Source organism: Vigna unguiculata, chromosome 1 (genome assembly GCF_004118075.2).
Source record: "Vigna unguiculata cultivar IT97K-499-35 chromosome 1, ASM411807v1, whole genome shotgun sequence".
NCBI lineage: Eukaryota > Viridiplantae > Streptophyta > Magnoliopsida > Fabales > Fabaceae > Vigna > Vigna unguiculata.
In genome coordinates this window covers 10,974,876-10,995,067 of record NC_040279.1, presented here as the reverse complement: position 1 = coordinate 10,995,067, position 20,192 = coordinate 10,974,876, and the positions used below count along the sequence as shown (strand labels likewise).

The window sequence follows — 20,192 nt, the reverse complement described above, 5'->3', positions numbered from 1 at the left end:
GCTTCTGTTTCTATTGATGGTTAGAACCTGAGTTGCTTCCACGGTATTAGGGTTGACAGATAAAATTGTTAAAAAAATTGTAATACAACAATCAAGTTTAACTGAAGAAACAAGCAAACCTCCAGGTGTATATATTTCTCTTCTCTTCATTTAGGTCTCGAAACTGAAGAGACTGCTTATAGTCACTTATAATTGCAGAACAGCAAGAAAAGAAAGAGGTTAACAGGTCATTCGAAGAAGAAACTAATAGAAACCATTATTATAGTTATAGTTATAATAACATCTACAGTAAAAGACCCGATGGATAGAGTGGGTCATGAACTTGGACTACACCAAAAGCTTATCAACGAGGAACTTGCAAGAGTCATAGAGCAAGTAAATTAACACCGTGTATTATATACCCCTTACAAAGCTACTATAATACCTGTAACAACAATAACAAGAATAACTGCAAAAGCAATGCTTCCCCATCATACCATCTTTCCTTAATACCCTGCAACAATTTTTTTGTCAAAATGAATGGAAAAAAAATCTGAATACTAAAAAAATGTTCTCTTCATCAAAGATTATAAAGAGAAGGGCCAAACGTAAAGAAAATAGGGTAAAAGACCAGACAAATTAATTAATTGTACAAGATAACATTCAAAAGAATGCATATACATAGTAAAAAATTCATTAAGTCTGGAAACCATTGGATAGCCATAGAGAAATCCAAGAATGCCAAAAAGATAAGGAGTAAGGTTTAAGGATTAATATATAATTTTATAAAAATGTCTAAATCAGTGGGAGAGAAATGGAAAAAAGTAGAGAACAATACAAAATTTGGAGAATAGTATTTGTAATATGAGAGACTCACTTTTAACACTTTCAACCAAGTACAAACAATTACATCATAACTTCGCCAGCCAATCTCACCTCAGATTTTATCCCAAGTGCCAATGAAGCTGCTGCAGCTACCATTAAAATAACCAAGGTCAGGTCCTTACAAGCATCCCACATAAACATCTGTGAAAAAAAAAACATTGAAAAAAGAAAGGTCACTATAGTATCCCAATCACAAAGAAGAAACTTGTCTACCCTGAAATCATCAAGTTTTTAACTACTCTGAAAAAGTTATTACCAGAAAACCTCTTCCTTTTTTCCGAGGATAATTGTTGGAACCTGTAAAATAAGATGAAATAGGGTTTTGGGATTAATCTCCCTTGTGTAAACCCTACACAAAGGACAGTTTATTTATATTGATAATGGGCCAAATCTCAGAAATACATAATGGACTGAGCCCAACTATTAAACACAATATTATATCATCTAACACTCCCCCTCAAGCTGGTGCATACAAATCGTATGTACCAAGCTTGTTACAAAGATAATCAATTCTAGGTCCTCGAAGAGACTTAATGAAAATATCTGCTAATTGATCACTTGAATTGACAAACTCGGTCTTGATGTCCCCGGATAGGATTTTTTCTCGAATGAAGTGACAGTCAATTTCAATGTGTTTGGTCCTCTCATGAAAGACAGGATTAGAGCTAATATGAAGAGCAGCCTGATTGTCACATATGAGTGTCATTTGAGTGACATCTCCAAATTGCAATTCTTGAAGCAATTGCTTAAGCCAAACAAGTTCACATGTGGCTAAAGCCATAGCTCTATATTCTGCTTCTGCACTAGATCTTGCCACAACACTTTGTTTCTTGCTCTTCCAAGAGATCAAATTACCACCAATTGAGACACAATATCCGGAAGTAGATCTTCTGTCGGAAGGAGATCCTGCCCAGTCAGCATCTGAATAACATACAACTTTTGTATCAGAGTTGGAATCATATAGTAAACCTTTTCCAGGAGAGCTTTTGATATACTTTAATATGCGAATAACTGCATTCCAATGTTCTTCACATGGGGAATTAAGGAATTGACTCACCACGCTAACAGCAAAGGAAATATCAGGACGAGTAACAGTAAGATAATTCAACTTTCCAACTAACCGTCTGTACTGTTCAGGATCTGAGAAAGGCTCCCCCTGTTTAGGTAGAAGTTTAATATTAGGATCCATGGGTGTTTCTACTGCTTTAGAATTCATTAATCCAGTTTCCTCCAGAATATCCAATGCATATTTCCTCTGAGATATGACAATACCACTATTGGATTGTGCTACTTCAATACCCAAGAAATACCTGAGTTTTCCAAGATCTTTGGTCTGAAAATGACGACAAAGATGTTGTTTTAAGAGGGAGATGCCAAGGTTGTCACTTCCTGTGAGAACAATGTCATCAACATACACTATTAAGTAGATACATCCAGCACTGGAGTGACGATAAAAAACTGAATGATCCACTTCACTGCGAGACATGCCAAATTGTTGAACAACACTACTGAATTTTCCAAACCAGGCCCGAGGAGACTACTTTAGGCCATATAAAGATTTGTGAAGACGACAAACCAATCCAGAAGACTCCCCCTGAGCAACAAAACCCGGAGGTTGCTCCATATAAATTTCTTCATTCAAATCGCCATTGAGGAATGCATTTTTGACATCAAGTTGGTGAAGAGGCCATTGGCGAAGAGCAGCCATGGCAATGAATAAGCGAACAGATGCCATCTTGGCCACTGGAGAAAAAGTATCACCATAATCCAAACCAAAGATCTGTGTAACCTTTGGCAACAAGGCGAGCTTTGAGACGGTCAACAGTGCCATCAGGGCCAACTTTGATAGCATAGACCCACCTGCAACCAACAACAGATTTCCCGGATGGTAATTGAACAAGATCCCATGTTCCACTATGCCTGAGAGCACTCAATTCATCAAGCATGGCCTGACGCCAACCAAGGTGGGCTAATGCATCACCTAAAGATTTTGGAATTGACAAAGAGGAAATAGACGAAAGGCATGTATAGAAAGATGGAGAGATTCTATGATAACTCAAAGCAGCATAATGAGGAGAATGATTACGGGTAGAACGCATACCTTTACGAAGGGCAATGGGAAGATCAGACTCAGTTGTTGGAACCGGAGGAGACAAATAACTCGGCACTTGATGTGAGTCATGAGTTGGTGGTCGGCAACGATGTCTTCTGCTATAAACCTGAAGAGGTGGTCTATCCGCAATAGGTACACTCGGAGGTGGCTGAGGAGAATCCGAGGTGGCACTGGAAGTGGGCACACTAGGAGGATCACACACAATAGGGATATCTATAGTAGTAGATGGTGGCTCACAACGAGAAGAGGGGTGTGTGAAGTAAAAAGAAGACTCGTCAAAGGTGACATCAGCGGAGATAAAATGACGATTGAGGGAAGGAGAGAAACACTTATACCCTTTTTGTGAGCGGGGGAATCCTAAGAAGACACATTTGTGGGCTCTCGGAGACAACTTATCCAAGCCAGGACTAAAATCATGAACAAAACATGTGGACCCAAAGACTTTAAGAGGTAAAGGGTGAAGAGGGTCGTGAGGAAATAAAATAGAATGAGGAACTTGGTTATGCAAGACTGAAGAAGGCATGCGATTAATAAGATAACAAGCAGTAAGAACCGCATCACCCCAAAAATGTGAAGGAACTGCACCATGAATTAAAAGAGTGCGAGTTGTTTCAATAAGGTGCCTATTCTTGCGCTCAGCCACTCCATTTTGTTGGGGTGTATAAGCGCATGATGTTTGATGAAGAATGCCCTGAGAAGCATAAAATGTTTGAAGGATTGAGAGAGATATTCACGACCATTATCACTCCGCAAATTTCGAATAGAAACCCCAAACTGTGTTTTAATTTCATGAAAGAATGATTGAAAAATAGAGAACAACTCAAAACGATTTTTCATTAAATATAACCAAGTACATCTTGAATAATCATCAATAAAAGTAACAAAATACTGAAAACCTAAAGTAGACTTAACACGACTAGGTCCCCAAATGTCCGAATGAACTAATGCAAAAGGGGACAAAGCTCGTTGTGAGACACTACAAGGAAACGAACTACGACTATGCTTTCCTAATTGACAAGACTCACACGACAAACTAGATAACTTGGACAAGCTGGGGACAAGTTGTTGCAGTTTGGCAAGGCTGGGATGACCAAATTGTGCATGAAGAAGGGATGGTGATTCCATAGCCGCGCCAACATGTGAAGGAGGACGAAGATGATACAGACCATGAGACTCACATCCGGTGCCAATCATGTGTCTCGAACTCCGGTCCTGTAAACAAACAGAATCTTTGGTAAAGGAAATAATACAATCAAGAGAACGAGTTAGTCGACTGACAGATAATAAATTGAATGGAGACCCAGGAACATAAAGAACATGATCAATGGATATGGATGGAAAAATATTAACAGTACCAACACCATGAGATGAGACTCTAGACCCATCAGCCATTGTAACTGAGGGTAAATGATCCGGACAAGACAAAGAAGAAAACAAAGATTTGTTACCAGTAATATGGTCTGTGGCGCCTGAGTCAAGAACCCAAGGACCAAGAGAATCAGAGTGAGTCAGGCCAACGAATGATGTACCTGTGCGTGCAACAGAGGCAGATGTAGTGGAACTAGAACTTTGACGTTCCTCATACCATTTGAGAAAGTCGTTGAAAATGGCAGGGTGCCCTGCGGTATCAGATGAAGCAGGATCCACAGTCGCTGATCGGGGAGGAGGATCAGAGTGAACTACTGCAGCAGACCGAGGAGGACGTCCATGTAGAGCATAACATTTGTCAATCTTGTGGCCTAATTTGCCACAATGGTCACACTTGGGTCGTCCCTTTCCTGGCTTGCGAGAACGATTGCGATCATCCCGCTGAGAGACCAAGACTAAGGAATCATCAGCACAAGTAGATGTATCAATGATTTGTTTTCTTGGCACACGTAAAAGGGCAGAACTAGTAGCAGTGAAGTTGGGCACAACAGGAGACCCCAAAATCTGGTCGCGAACATGGGAATATTCATCAGAAAGACCATGTAATGCCAATAACATAAAGAACTTTGACCGTTGCTCAAGTTCTTCAGCTGGAGTGGAGGCCGGAGGCAATAACTCATTAAACTCATGCAGAAGGGCATGAATTTTGCCCAAATATTCAGCCATGGGTCCAGGACTCTGCGGAGCAACAACTTTGAAAAGATCCTGACAAACACCATAAAGACGTTGAGTGTCATTGGTGTATAACAACTTGGCCTGTGCCCAAACGTCTGAACATGTTTCATATGAACGAAACATTTGTTTCAGCGAAGAGTTAATGGTGGACTTAATGACGATGCATAATTGGGCATCAATTTTCGTCCAGCGGGAAACTTCATCTGCAGCAACTGTAGTTACACTCTGGGTGAGATGATCTTCATATCCTTGACTCTTGAGCCAAAGTTTGATATCGGATGCCCATGTCGCGTAATTTGTGTCATCCAACTTGTTAATGGATAAATGCACATTGACGTAGTTGGTATAAACAGAGGGTTCAGACAGCGGAGTGCTTGAAGATGACACACTCGAATTGGCAGCGGAAGAAGCCATAGAGGGAGAAACCCTAAAAATTCAAGGTGCTCCGATTGAAACAACAACCACAGATTCAGAAAGAGCTCAAGAAGGCGATTCAGGCGAAGTTGATCGGCGCAGAAAACGACCGGCGACGCGCCGTCACGCGCGGCGGAGAGGTGGCGGCTGCCGGAGCTTGCGGCGGCGCGTGGAGGCGCGTGAGAGCTCCGATGGCGGCGATCTCTGCGGCGTTGGAGTCGCCTGGCCGAGACGAACAAAACCGTCTGGTCGTCGGTCGAAACTGCAGCTCCGGCGACGGCGGCGACGGCGGCGGCAGCGGTGGCAGAGGCGGCGGCGGCGGCGGCAGAGGCGACGGTGACGACGACAGAAGCGGCGGCAATGAGCGGCGGCGGGACGGTGGCTGTAGTAAACTAACCTAAGCTCTAGATACCATGTAAAATAAGATGAAATAGGGTTTTGGGATTAATCTCCCTTGTGTAAACCCTACACAAAGGACAGTTTATTTATATTGATAATGGGCCAAATCCCAGAAATACATAATGGGCTGAGCCCAACTATTAAACACAATATTATATCATCTAACAGAACCAAATGAATTCCTACGTTTTAGTAAATCAGCATCATCACCATGAATTCCCTTCTCTAAATTGGTTTTCAACAAAACTGATAGTCCTACAACCTGATAATGATCCAAAAGCAACACTTCAAAATTTATGACACTGAACAATACTACCAAGTGGAGAAAAAATATTCTTGGCAAACATACCCCTTCATATTGTTGCAGAGCAGCAGTGTCATGCTCCCTCGAAATTGAAGCAAGTTGTTCTTGTCCAATTGGAAATTATATATATTTCAACAAAAACTTAATACCATTCTGATAAAAAAGTTGAGACAAGAAATTGGAATCAAAATATTTAATGCATAGCTAGCAAGTCAAGCAACACCCCATTCAATTAACATGAAACAGAGAAAATTATAGAAACCCACAATTTCAATAATCAACATGAATAACATCATGTTTCAATGTAACATATATGATCTTTGGAAATTATTATTATATCCAATGTAACATTAAATATTATTTCATTGTGTTCAATTTTTAGGAAAATCATTTTACTGTACAATTTAAGAAATCATCTTTGAAATACTACTCCAAATTTAACTTTTGAATACCAAAAGGTTATAGTTAATGCCATATCATCTGGCATAACTTTTAAAATACTTTTAAAATAGTTATTTAACAAGTTCACTAACTTACCGTTCAAATAGTTTCTAATTAGATAATGGGGTATATACAATATTAAGCACACTTTTATTAATTAATTAAAAATCACTTTAAATGTAAATTGTAAAATAAGGATTATAAAAGTCAAGACTTTTCAATTAATGTGACAGACGTTCACAGTGGTGTGTTTGCAATTAGGCATTACTTGAGTATTCCAAATAATAAAATACTATAGAAAAGAAAAGGCAAAGGACTTCTATGTATCATATGTAGAACTATCATGATATCTTGGATAAACAAGATAAACAAAGGCTTTCATTTACAGGGGATAAGGCATATGCAAATGGAATGAGATCATTTTCATTGATTATTACCTGCAAGGTTATGTGATCAGTAATATCACATTACGAGTGAAAATAATGTTAATGTGAATAAAACAATAGGAAAAAATTGCAGAACATCATATTTATGAGAAGAAATCATAAAAAGTGAATAAAAACGATTGGCCTTATATGCAGTAAAAGATGCCAAAACAATTAAACTAAAAATAGAGAACGTTAGATGAAAAAATTTAGGCTGAGAATTCCACCATGAATAGTAAGAGCGCACCTACACCTTAAGCAACATTTCATAGAGGGTTCCACTGCCTTTGCGAAAAACCTCTTTCTTTCAGAATTTCACTTTCCATATCTTTGAAATTCTTTCTGCGTTCAAGATCTTCACATGCATCAACTAGCTCACAAACCTTTCCTTCAAATAATGTCTCATTAATCGTAGAAATCTGCAGTCTGGTATAAAGTGTGGCAGCCTGAGTTTCCCATTATTTAATCTCATTTGTTCCCTTTAGTAGTTCACGACTTAGCTTCTCTTCTTCCCTCAGTTTAAGTTCTTGGTGCAAGTGCCTCATTTCAGCCTCCAACTTCTTATTCACATCACCAAGGCATCCAAGCTCATCATTTTGTCGATCCTTCAACTGCGAGCACGGGAAGCAGCTGTGAAGCAACATGAACTACAAACACACGAACCTGCAACGCACAAATCAGAGCCACTAAACCAGCAACCGTATAGCGCAAAAGAGATTTGGATGAAAGAGGAAAATGAGAAATTAACATGAAAGTGAAAAAAATAATTGAAGCCATTACAAGCGATTGACCGATAAAGATTCAAAAAGAGAAATAGATGCAACGATTGAGCGATTGAGAGAATGAGAAATTGAAAGCAAACAAAAGCTTGTTTAATGAGGTTAAGAGAAGGCAAACGAAATTTTTTTACCCTAGATAAGAGCTGAAGTAGAGAATGTAAACTCTATCAGGTCACAAGTAGGAGAACAAAATGTATTCTATTAGTGAAAAAAAACACCACAAACGTACATATAGTAACGTAAATTTCAAAATGGAGTAGTCGCAACAACTGCAAACACACGAACACTATGAAACAACTGTGAACAACCAAACTTGCAACGCAGAGGCCACAACCACTAAACGGGCAAAACAATCGATCTTGGACACCACATATTTGGAAAACGAAACACAACATTTGAACCTGAATCTCTTCGCAAAATCAAACATCAAAGCGTACAAAGCGGAAAATTAAAAACAAAGTGAAAAACAAATTTGAAAACCTAAAGAAAGCAAAGGAAAAACATTATTGATTTGGAGCTACAATTGACAGAGCAAAGAAGAATCCATTAGGATAATAAAGGGAAATCGAGAAAGGGAGAAGGGAAATGAAGAGGAAGATTTGAAGAGACATATTAGGGTATGCGAAGAAAAGAAGAAAGTGGAAGATTTGTTTTTCTATTTACAAAACAATAATAAAAGAGGATCTGTTAAAAAATGTAAAAAGGGTTTAAAAAAATATGGAGGAAATGAAATTTTCTTGGGGTTCATTAAAAAACCCCTGATACTTAGCATAGGTTTAAAAAACCTTTGTTACGTGCATAAATTGTTGGAGGTTTTATAACCTCTGTTAATGAACCCCACTTAAAATTAGTTTTTCTGGTAGTGTGAAAAATCAATTTGAATTATATGATCTTGATTCCATGAATTGAATAACAAGAATTAGTTCTCCATTGATGAAGAACGAAGAACATGAAGGAGAAAAGAAAGGGAGGAGGAAATTCCAAAATTTAAGAAACGAAAACAAAGAAACAATTCATGACACTGAAAAACTAAACAAATGATTTTTGCCTTTGTTATTACAACACATTTAGGCTATTTATATGGTCTCCATATAGTTATAGACACGGGCTTAATTAAGTTTGTAAGTCCAACTACAAAAGTTCAAACTAATACAAGGGAAATCAAATTTGTATGGTTTTATCTATAAAAATTAAGAAATTTTTTCTCAACTTAAAAAATCATAAAAAATAAAGTAAGACTCCAAATCTAGCAAACCATATGTCAATTTCAAAGTTCTTGGAATTTCGAATCCAATGCAACTTGAATCAACCAAAAATAATATCTATAAAAAGTTGTGGAAAAAATAGTAAGAAAAGATTAGATTACCAAAATATGCAAAATTAAAGCAATTATGTACATTGAATCCAATTTATTTCTACTAAAAAAAGGTTTAAAAATTGAAAGTAAATCATATTAAAAGTTTTAAGTGTGTGCACAAAATATGTCATTAAAGAGGGACAAAGGGTAAGGATGATGAGTACATGCATAATGAAGAAGAAAAGAATCAAGAAAACTTTAAAAGGATTACAAGAAGCATGACTTTAATTATCATTACTAAAAAGGTATATTTTTCTTATTTTATGGATTTAATAATTCACATAATTTGTTTTCTTTGATCATATTTTCTTTTAAAATTGTAATTGTAGTTTAGGACTTGTTGTTGGGCCTCAATTAAACACATTCAATCAAGGTCCAAGGTGATGATGATTCTTCACTTCAAGATATAAAAAATGCATAAATTATAGTAAGGAAAACATTAAGTCAAGCATGATAAACATGTCCTCAACGGCACACCCTTATTTTAGATTCTTTATGAAACTTAGCATGTAAGGAAATTGGATGGGAATGAGCTTTATTATCTTTAACTAAATAAAATTCTTGTTTGTAGAATATAATTTACTTTGATGGTAATTTTTTCATGAGAATATATAAATATATATATATATATATATATATATATATATATATATATTTATTTATTTATTTATTTATAAAATAAGTGCAAATGGTAACTTTTGTGTTGAGCCTATTAAGCTTAATAATACTAGGGGGTATGAAAATTTGAAGACTATGAAACAAGGAACAATTTAAAGTTATTCAAGCCCATTGGAAGCCCATTCATTTTCCAAAGAATATGTAACACAAAGCTAAAGTTGGACTATGAATAGATATAAAGGATTGTAAAGACGAGGTAAAGAAAACAAGTGCTACAAAGAGGCAAGGAAAGTATGACAAAGGCATTTGTAATGCCTTCTCATTTTCATCCAAGATAAAGGGAGACCAAGCATGACGAGTGTGGGAAGTATGACTCAAGAATGGGGAATATGCATATAATATTAACCATTGATCTAGATCTAGAATTTGAATTTTCATTTTTGAAATTTCCCACCTGTATATTTGAATTTTATCATAGGGTTGATGTGGCGTAGAAGCTACATTTGTATGTCATCATAAATGAATTAGAATGTTATTTATGGTTTGGTTGGTTAAACTTAAATAACCATCAATACTTATTATAAATAACCTTGGGATATTTTTTATGTAATGAGCTTATGTTCATCTCTTTATATTTTTCTATCTATAAATGCATAATTGTATGTACTTTACACATATATTGAACTACTATAATCTTTAATACAACTATCACTGAGATGAGCACACAACCTACTCAACAAAAATATAACACCACACCTTCCATAGTTCGTCCAAGGTTCAAACTACTCTGATACCAAAATATAACATCCCAAAATTTCTCCTCAAAACCATAGATTGTTATTTAATATCATCCAATCTTAATACTATCTATATATATATATATATATGTATATATATATATATATATACATATATACATATGTATGTATGTATATATACATATACATATATATGTATATGTATATATACATACATACATATGTATATATACATATACATATATATGTATATGTATATATACATATATACATATATATATAATGTACATATATACATATATATATATAATGTACATATATATATATATACATATATATATATATATATATATATATATATATATATATATATATATATATATATATACTGTATTTCAAAATATATTCTCAAAAGAATTAAAATACTTCAAAGGATAAGGATATGGTTAATAAAGTTTCACAAAAAGATAATAAACTTCATTATTTAATCTACCACTACTCTAAGCCTTCATTGATCATTTCTAGCTCTTGTGTTAATACTACCATCTATTCCTTCCACTGCTCATGTATCAATATATGATCATTGCAGAAAGGAAATTAAACAAACACAAAGAAGAAAATCAAGGGTAAGATAATGCATTTAGAATGAAAACAAACTAATATATATCAAATAATAACATAACAATATTATTAACTAATATTTGAGATAAAGAAGAAGTTCTATAATTAAATTATATAATTTCTCCATATTTTGATTCTCAATCACTCACTCAATATATATTATATACCAAGGCCAACATACAAATTTACATAATTCTTATTCTTCAAAATCCAATATCAACTTGAACCTGCATGTCTTTTGTAACATCCCTCAGGAATATTACTTAATTAAATAAATAATTATAGAAATGAAATTCAAATGTCGCAATATTATTATTCCCAAATGCGGGAAAAATTAAAACATAGTTTAGTGCGCCATAATTTATATAAAGCTGAATAGTAATGTCAATACAAGTTCCAAAATCCGACAAAAACAATGAAAAACATAATAAAATCCCTACCTCTAGTTCCCAAGCTAGCCCTCACTCCGTCGTCTGTGCATCCACAACATCACCTGTATCATCATCTGCTCCCGTGTAATGAATCACACGATCATCGCCAAACACGATCTCTAGTCCAATTCACTCTAATAACTTTTCACGCACCTAACCATGTAATGACACAATTATGCCTCTGAACCAGTTGTCACCTGACGGCAAGTAGGGTGCCCCCAAGCGGTGCATCAGTACCTGGACACAAACCTGGTTTTTGCACCTGTTAGGGAATCCTACTTCCTTGATTTGACAAACAATCACATTACACCAATCACACCAATTTACATACAATTCATCAGACGACACACTACATTATTATTCCCTGTATCATATAAACATTGTGTTAGGACGATTTAATTCATTCGTTTTTCCTTCCAAGGATCCAATTTCTGCCCATGATTAATCTTATGAGACTCCCTCCTAGTACCATTAAACCGCAATTATATAAGCTTTATAATGTCCAACATACAATATTAGTCACAAAAACATATTCAGAAGTCGTCAGGACTCCTGCACCAAATAACACAACAAAAGAACCATGAATAGTGTCGCACCACCTGGTGGATATTCATCGCCGCTAGGCGGTTCATCTCAAAACCAAGAACACAGTCAAGAATAGGATGCATCGCCTGGCGGTAGGGGTTGAGCCGCCAAGCGGTTTCTGGGAAAAAACCCAAAAACCCACGAAAACAACGCGGAAAGGAGTGGAAAAATCATACAATAATACATGGCAACACACAGTTATTCGAGCATGAAAAAAAAACACGAAAGACACCTCCCCTTACCTGGATTTCTTGCTCCAAATTCGAATTTGATGTGTGTCTCTACCCAAAACCACTCTTAACCTCTGCTTGCACCCCCAACAATGGCTTCACTCCAATTCTTCTCTTCCACCAGTTCAAATTCCCTAAAACTCTTTTGCCCAATGGTTCACATGAAAATTCCAGGCCTCACTCTCTCCAATTTCTCTCTATCTCTCTCAATGTTAATGCTCTCTAAATTACCCATTTAACCCATTAAAACGAAATTTAATTATAATTTAGCTTAATGGGTATTCAATAGTCATTAACAAAATGATTTCCAGCCCCCCAAGCTGCCTCTCTTGGCTACTAGGGTTCCTAAACCCTTTCATATCCATACCAAACGAAAATGTGGCAAAAAGAGAGTAATTCAATCATTCAATCAATCATGTTTCATGATAATTCCTTTCCTCAACCCACAACCATTCAATCACAAAGCAAGTGCACAACCAATTCAACCAATCATGTTTCGTGATAATTCCTAAAATTTTAGGATTACATTATCACTAACCACATTCAAACATATCATTAAAATAATGCATAATTTAAAATAACATACAATTGGCATACATAGGACTTAAACCTAAGTCCTTTCACACAATCAAGTACTTTCAACCACTTGAGCTAGTACTTTTCCACGTCATAGCATCCACATTAAATAAAGGCTCCTACTACCCGCCTTTATTAAATAATTATTTAATTAATTATTTAAATTTATCGGGTCTTACAACTTTATCCAATCATCTCATTCAAACTCAACCAAAATGATTTAGTTCATTATACAAACCAACTTAAAGTAACACAAAGAATCTAGACTCTGCTTTCAGAAGACTAGTTATTCAATAGCCTCGTGAGACTCTACACTTCTCATACTTACCACACCTTTCTTCTTTCAAAACTATATCATGAATAAACATATATGATTCCTCAATTCATGTCAGGGTTAACTTCACTAACTCCTTAAGTATGATCCTCTTTCATATCATATTGTTTGTCAAGTGAAGCCTTCTTTGACTATCACCACCTAGTTATCTTCCTCTATATGAGTTGAACACCAGTAGAGTCAGAATAGTCTTACATAACAAATCTCTGTCAATATACTTTGACACACCCTAGATTAGCATTTGTACTCAAAAATAACTAATCCAATAAATATCATCACACTAATTTTTCAAACAATCATAGATCAACAAACACAACTCAATCCAATCATAATACTATATATAGGAAAAATTCAATCAATCAAACACAGAGTAACAATTATATCCTACAATAACCAAAATCACTCTTATTGTCCAATTATATAAACATGTTTATCAATTAAGCATAATCAAACATTTTCTATCCATTTCATAAACACTATAGTTACTTGTACAACCTTCATAGTGCTTTGATCACATTAACATATCTTATAATCTCAACTTTTATAGATATATTGCATAAATTATTGCATACTAGGCATATTGATTTTTTTCCATTCATTATGGAGATAAAATTCGTTACACATAGTTATAGCTGTCAATTTGGCCCAGCCCACAAGGCTTGACCCTGACCCACGTGGGCTGGCGCTAAAAAAGCCCACAAGGCCAAAAAGCCCCCATTAGAAAAGCTCACAAAGCCATATGGGCCAAGGCCATCTCATGGACTTTTTTAAACACGAAAAAAAATTGTTCATTGGCATCGATAGTATAATGAATTGGTTGGACCCTTACCTAAAAGTTGAAGTTACAATACTTATACCAAAAAGAAAACACAGCAGAAATATTAGAAATTTTATCTTTCAAAACTAACCAAAGAATGAAATATTTTGTCCACATGGAATCATGCTACAATTTTATACTCACCAATCCAACAAAATTCGTTTTCATTTTCCACTTCTTTCTTCACTCAATTAACTTCCACATCTCATTTTCTAGGGACAAAACAAAAAAGCATTTATTTAGTACAAGAATAGAAAGTCAAATGAACTTTTTACTTACTCTTATCCATGTACAAAAATTTAAATGGGCAGAAATATGTTGGAAAAAACACCCGTTGCAAAATTTCATACAACCATTTTAACATTTTAATAAACTATGTAATTTGTAAACAAAGGAACTTTTGAAAGGAAGGAACTTAAAAATGTCTCACCATAATGAAAAATTCATGAAAAGTAATGCTTAAATCCCTTCACAAGTTCAACTATGATGCATAAGAATTTGAAAGTATAACCCAAAATATATGTAACTAATTAACACATTTTTGGGTGTGTGATAACCGTATGAAGGCTGACTAGTTAGCAAGAACACTTTTACGCATTTATTCTGCTAAAGCCTTCTTCAACTCCATGAGATAAAAGCACAAGTGTCTTATCTCCTAAAAAACAATATAACAACCTTTATTAAATTTGAAGACAAAACAAGTTCCTCTATTAAATGGATAAAAAAGCAATGTACTTCTATTTTTCTATTATCCCAACTTCATTCACCAAGAACCATTTTAGTTCCTGGCATACAAAATATAATAATAATAATCACATTTTTAAAAGCATAAAAACCTTACTGATTTTTGTAACATCTCAGTCGAATATTAGTAATTTAACTAAAAATAAAATGATGCTAAAATAAATTTCATTTAATAACAACAATTCTTTCCTAAAAAGTGGGAAAATTTCAAACTTTATGAAAAGCGTTAAAATCCAAAATCCATAAATTAACTCAATGTTTACAAAATCCAACATCGGTCTATAAACACAATTTACAAAATAGTGAAATACATAAAAGAGTCCCCATGCTCGCCCCTTTTCGACCCTAAGAGTCACCAACTCCACCTGAAACATCATTTGTTCTCGTGTAACAAGTTACACGATCATCGTGAAACATAAACATATAGAGTGAGCTCAAAATAAAAGAAACAACGACAATATAAAAGATAGCAACCCCAAAAACCCCGATTTACTAACTTAAACTGATGACCCTCTCTATAACTACCATCTTTGGTCACTAGGTCCCCCACTGTCGTTACTGTGAGCATCCAAATTCTACACCCTCTGATGATTCCTTTAGTTGATACTTGTTGCCACGAGTGTCTACTCGCCCCTCCGACTATAGGCCACCACCCGTAGTCCACATGTGGGAATGATCTTGTTACGGACTACAATCCGCAACACCAAGTGGAGTTCCCCAATACGAACCATAGTTCGTATTCATCCCAAGAATACCAAACACGCCGGCTAACACCGAAGAGGACAATCTTTCGGGACCCATCGGTACGAGTCACGATCTTGCACACTCACACTAGACTTCCACAACCACCAGGCTACAACCTCGAGCGGTCACGTGTTACCTCAATACAAGCTACACTCATAACTAGGCTCCCCGTAAGTCATCTCCTCAAAGACCATAATCCAAAGTCTTGTAGCAATCCCTAAACGAATCCACCAACATGCTTTGTGTTACCTGGCGCGACCTCAGCGTCGCCTAGCGCGACCTTAGCGTCGCCTAGCGCGACCTCAGCGTCACCTAACGCGACCTCAATGTCGCTTGGTGAAAATGACGTAGGCCACCTGGCCAAACTTGTCGCGCCACCAAGTACCAGCCCACTAGAATCTGCTCCAGGTCTAAAACTCGTGTAATTGCTTGACAAAAACTTCTTTTTGTGGCCTATATCGCCTGGCGGTTTACACCGTTATGCTAGGTGCCACACCAATAATTGGTAATTTACTAGTTTTTGGCACTCTAGAATAGGTTTCAATGAACCTATTTACATAAGAAACTCAATTCACACAAAACATGCATAAATGGCAAGTCAATACACTTTCATATCATTAAGTTGAACTCAAGTATATGACATGATCATACATAAAACACAACCACATAAATATCCACATTCTTGATCAATATCCACCAAACACATCAATGTCTCTCTGATACGTGTATCTCAACACATGAACACCATATCCTTGCTTTCATACATCCTGGAGAATCACAATAAATTAACGTAAAACCATCAAAACAAAGTGTTATACCCAAGACACAATCATGAACAACCAATCAATATAAAAAACCAGGAAGAACATATAATCATTGCCCCAAAATATCGTACGAACAATAAAATAGTAATAATAATAATAATAATAACAACAATAATAATAATAAATGAAACAATAAAAATAATGAAAATAACAATAAAATAAAATAAAATAAAACAATAATAATAAAGCAATAATACTAATAAGATAAAACAATAATAATAAAATATTAATAATGATAAAATAAAGCAATAATAATAAAATCATAAATAAAATAAAAATGATACTAACAACAATAATAATAAAAGAATAGTAAAATAAAACAAAATAGTAATAATAATAAAATAAAATAAAAATCATAATAATAATAATAATAATAATAATAATAAATAATAGTAATAAAAATAAAAATAAAAATAATAAAAATAATAGTATTAATAAAACAAAAATAATAAAAATAATAGTAAAAAAATATAATATTAATAATAGTAATAGTAATAATAAAATAATAATAATAATATAATAATAAGTAATAATAATAATGATATTAAAAATAATAATAATAAAAAATAATAATAAAAAATAATAATAATAACAAAAATAATAATAATAATAATAATAAAATAATAATAATAATAATAATAATAAATCATAATAATAATAAAATAAAATAAAAGCATAATAAAAATCATAATAATAATATTGGTAAAATAAAATAAAAATAATAAGAAGAAGAAGAAGAATAACAATTATAGTAATAATAATAATAATAATAGTAATAATAATAATATAATAATAATAATAATAAATAATAATAATAGTAAAATAAAATAATAATAATAATAAGAAGAAGAAGAATGATAATAATAATAATAATAATAATAATAATAATAACAAAAATAATAATAATAAGTGTGTCGTATTTAAAAGAAAAATTATAAATATCACGCCAAGCCAAAAAAAAATTATAATAATAATTTAAGTTAGTATTATTCCTTGTCTTCTTTATCTTCCAGAGTCTTACAATTTTAATTGAGGAGTACTCAACCAACCTGTTATTTACCTTTGGTGTTATTGTATTAGGGATAATAATTAAACAATGAACTAAAAGAACAAAAGTTCAATAAAATAAACCTGTCAATCTTTAATATACTCGTCAACAATTCCCTCATGCCTAAAGATATCATGCACAACTTCATTTATGTCATAAACAATTGAAAGACAATCAAACTATTAGTCTAGAGTTCATTATTTAATGTAAAGTAATTTAAAAAACAATAATATTTAATGATTTACTTGATGAAAATTATACTATGAAGCTATTCATCAGAAAACAAGATTTACATGATATTATACACAACTATAGCCACCAAAAGCCTTGTAAAGCAATAGCTTTGACTTCATTTTCACCAAAATGGACGTGTTTTGATAATTCATATAGGATCCAGAAAGGTAATAAGGGTGATCAATTGTCTTAATTCTCATTGGCGTTTTTTGTCTACTATCTTATCATTTGCATTTTTTTTCTAAGCTATACATATGTAGATGAAATTTATAAGTGTTCCTGAGTGAATAAGAATGTCTTTCATATTTTAGCCGAAAGTGATATGATCTTTAAAAGGGTGTCTTTTTGAACCTTAGAGAGACATCTGGCTAACATGCGCATCCTTTCCATCATATCATCCAAACAAATTAGGTAGGTTGTGTATTTATCTATTTTAATTTTTTACACAATACCTAGCATCCTTTACCATAAGACATGGTTGGTTGTAGAGAGAAATGATTAGAAGTGGGAAAGGGGTTGAAAAATTGACATTGTCATACCATGTATCGTGCCAAGATACAAAGTTAATTTTCACCCTATTCCCTCAACTTAGTTCATGTTCACTTGCACAAGTGCTTGCTTAATTTACCAACCTAATATGTTTTGTAAAGTCTTTTTCATAACTCATGATATATGCATTAGTACCACATAAAAGCCATCATATCTAGGTAAGAAAAAGGTAAAGAATTCAATTTGATAAGAAGACCAATGGAGGCCCCTATAAAAAGTTGAACAAGGATCTTAGCCTGATAGTTAAGATAGAGAGTAATGGAAATTCTGAGTGGGACCATTTGCATCTTGAAGGAACTGAAGGAAAAGCGTATAGTCTAACTATATTATGTTCATGCTTAAGGTTTTTCTAGGATCAAAATACATTTTCTATTTTTTTTCAATAGTAATTCCTGTAGTTTTGGTTTCCTTCTATAGTTTTGAATCGAAAAGTGACACATTGAATGGAACATTGGATACTAAGATTGTAATAAATGATCATGAGGATTCTACTTTGAAGGATAAGGAACTAATCCCAATAAATAATGACTGAAAAGATTATGGGAATGAACCTGGCGCAGGAAACCATCAAAAGTTTGTGACCACTTTAGATAATGGAGTTAATGGCACTGGTACAACAAATGGGACTGTTGCGCAAAAAAGGTAGAGTGATTGGTTATGAGAATTTCATATCGTTTGACATTACTTGGTGGTAATATGTTGATTATTACATGTTGTGGTTTTGGAACATTTGATGAGTTGTTATTTTGGTGAAAGTTATGAATATATTATGTAATCATGCTAGGCAGTGGCAGATCTTGCCCAATAATATTAGGGGAGCCAAAAAATGTACTCAGTTTATATTTTTAATTATTATCACTATACAATAAAAATTAATACATAATTTAATATAACTGTAACTACAAAACAAATCACACATATCTAAAGTATTATTTTTTCAGATTTTTAAACTCATCAATAATTAAATAAAAACTAAAAATTTTAGCTATTTCTTTTAATATAAATATGAAAACCTTTCTAAATAATTAATAGGAAATTTCTCATGTAACTCGTTGAACTTTAAGAAAAGGATCTTCTAATTGAATAATATGATTATTAGTATTATGTTTCAGAATATGTAAAAAATTGAATTAGTCTTGTTTTCATCTTCACATGTAGCTTTCCTTTTATCACTTTAAAATAATGAATCTATTATCTTATTCTTTATTAATATTTATCACAACCTAATAAAAGATTGAGAGTTCTTAAAAATGATTAAAATCAAAAAATAATTTATTACAATCTAATAAAAAATGAGAATTCTTAAAAAAATCTATGATAATAAAGTCATAAGTCAAAATCGGTTATGAAAAAACACATCATACATTACTTTTACTTCTATATTCATAAAAAATAAATATAAGACTCATGAGATAAAAGATAATGCTAACTATTAAACAAATATTTCAGGATGAAATAAGACATGAGAATTTCTTTTTTTTCTTCAATAGTAAAAGAGAAAAAATGAAATTAAAAGAAAAAAATAATAAGTTTGTATCCAACTTCTTTTTTAAAAGCGAAAAAAAAAAACATGTGAGAATAAGAGATAAATCTAATATGTAAAAAAACTCAAAAAGATAATAAAAAAAGAAGTATCTTAATAAATATTTTTAATTTTTATTATATTTGATTTTATGTTTTATCATTTATTATTATTAAATGTTATACTTTATAAAAAATTAAAAAAATACCTAACTTAAAAATCATATTTTTTTAATATAAACTACATATAATTTAAATTTTTTTAAAATATTAAAATTTTCTAAATTACATATAATATAAAAAATTAAAAAAATTTGGGAGGGGGGGCCATGGCCCTCCCTGCTCCTTAAAACATCCGC

The 20,192-nt window shown here is 33.3% G+C and overlaps 1 protein-coding gene across 1 annotated transcript; it reads right to left on the bottom strand.

The window, feature by feature from the left end:
• Window positions 1-5,573: 5,573 nt before the first annotated feature.
• Window positions 5,574-7,707, bottom strand: LOC114188114 (formin-like protein 3). Its single transcript, XM_028076645.1, has 5 exons — window positions 7,557-7,707; window positions 7,362-7,451; window positions 6,243-6,301; window positions 6,060-6,155; window positions 5,574-5,876 (listed from the first exon to the last, which is right to left on the bottom strand). The coding sequence occupies exons 1-5, from the start codon at window positions 7,705-7,707 to the stop codon at window positions 5,574-5,576; spliced, it is 699 nt and encodes a 232-aa protein (XP_027932446.1).
• Between the last annotated feature and the right edge of the window lie 12,485 nt (window positions 7,708-20,192).

Excerpts from the sequence above, each read along its gene's own strand:
- LOC114188114 (XM_028076645.1), bottom strand. The coding sequence starts at position 7,707 with ATGTTGCTTCACAGCTGCTTCCCGTGCTCGCAGTTGAAGGATCGACAA. Across the intron at positions 7,452-7,556 it reads GGAAGAAGAGAAGCTAAGTC|GAAAGGTTTGTGAGCTAGTT; the intron begins GTGAACTACTAA and ends CATTATTTGAAG. Across the intron at positions 6,302-7,361 it reads TGAAATTCTGAAAGAAAGAG|AACAACTTGCTTCAATTTCG; the intron begins GTTTTTCGCAAA and ends CAATTGGACAAG.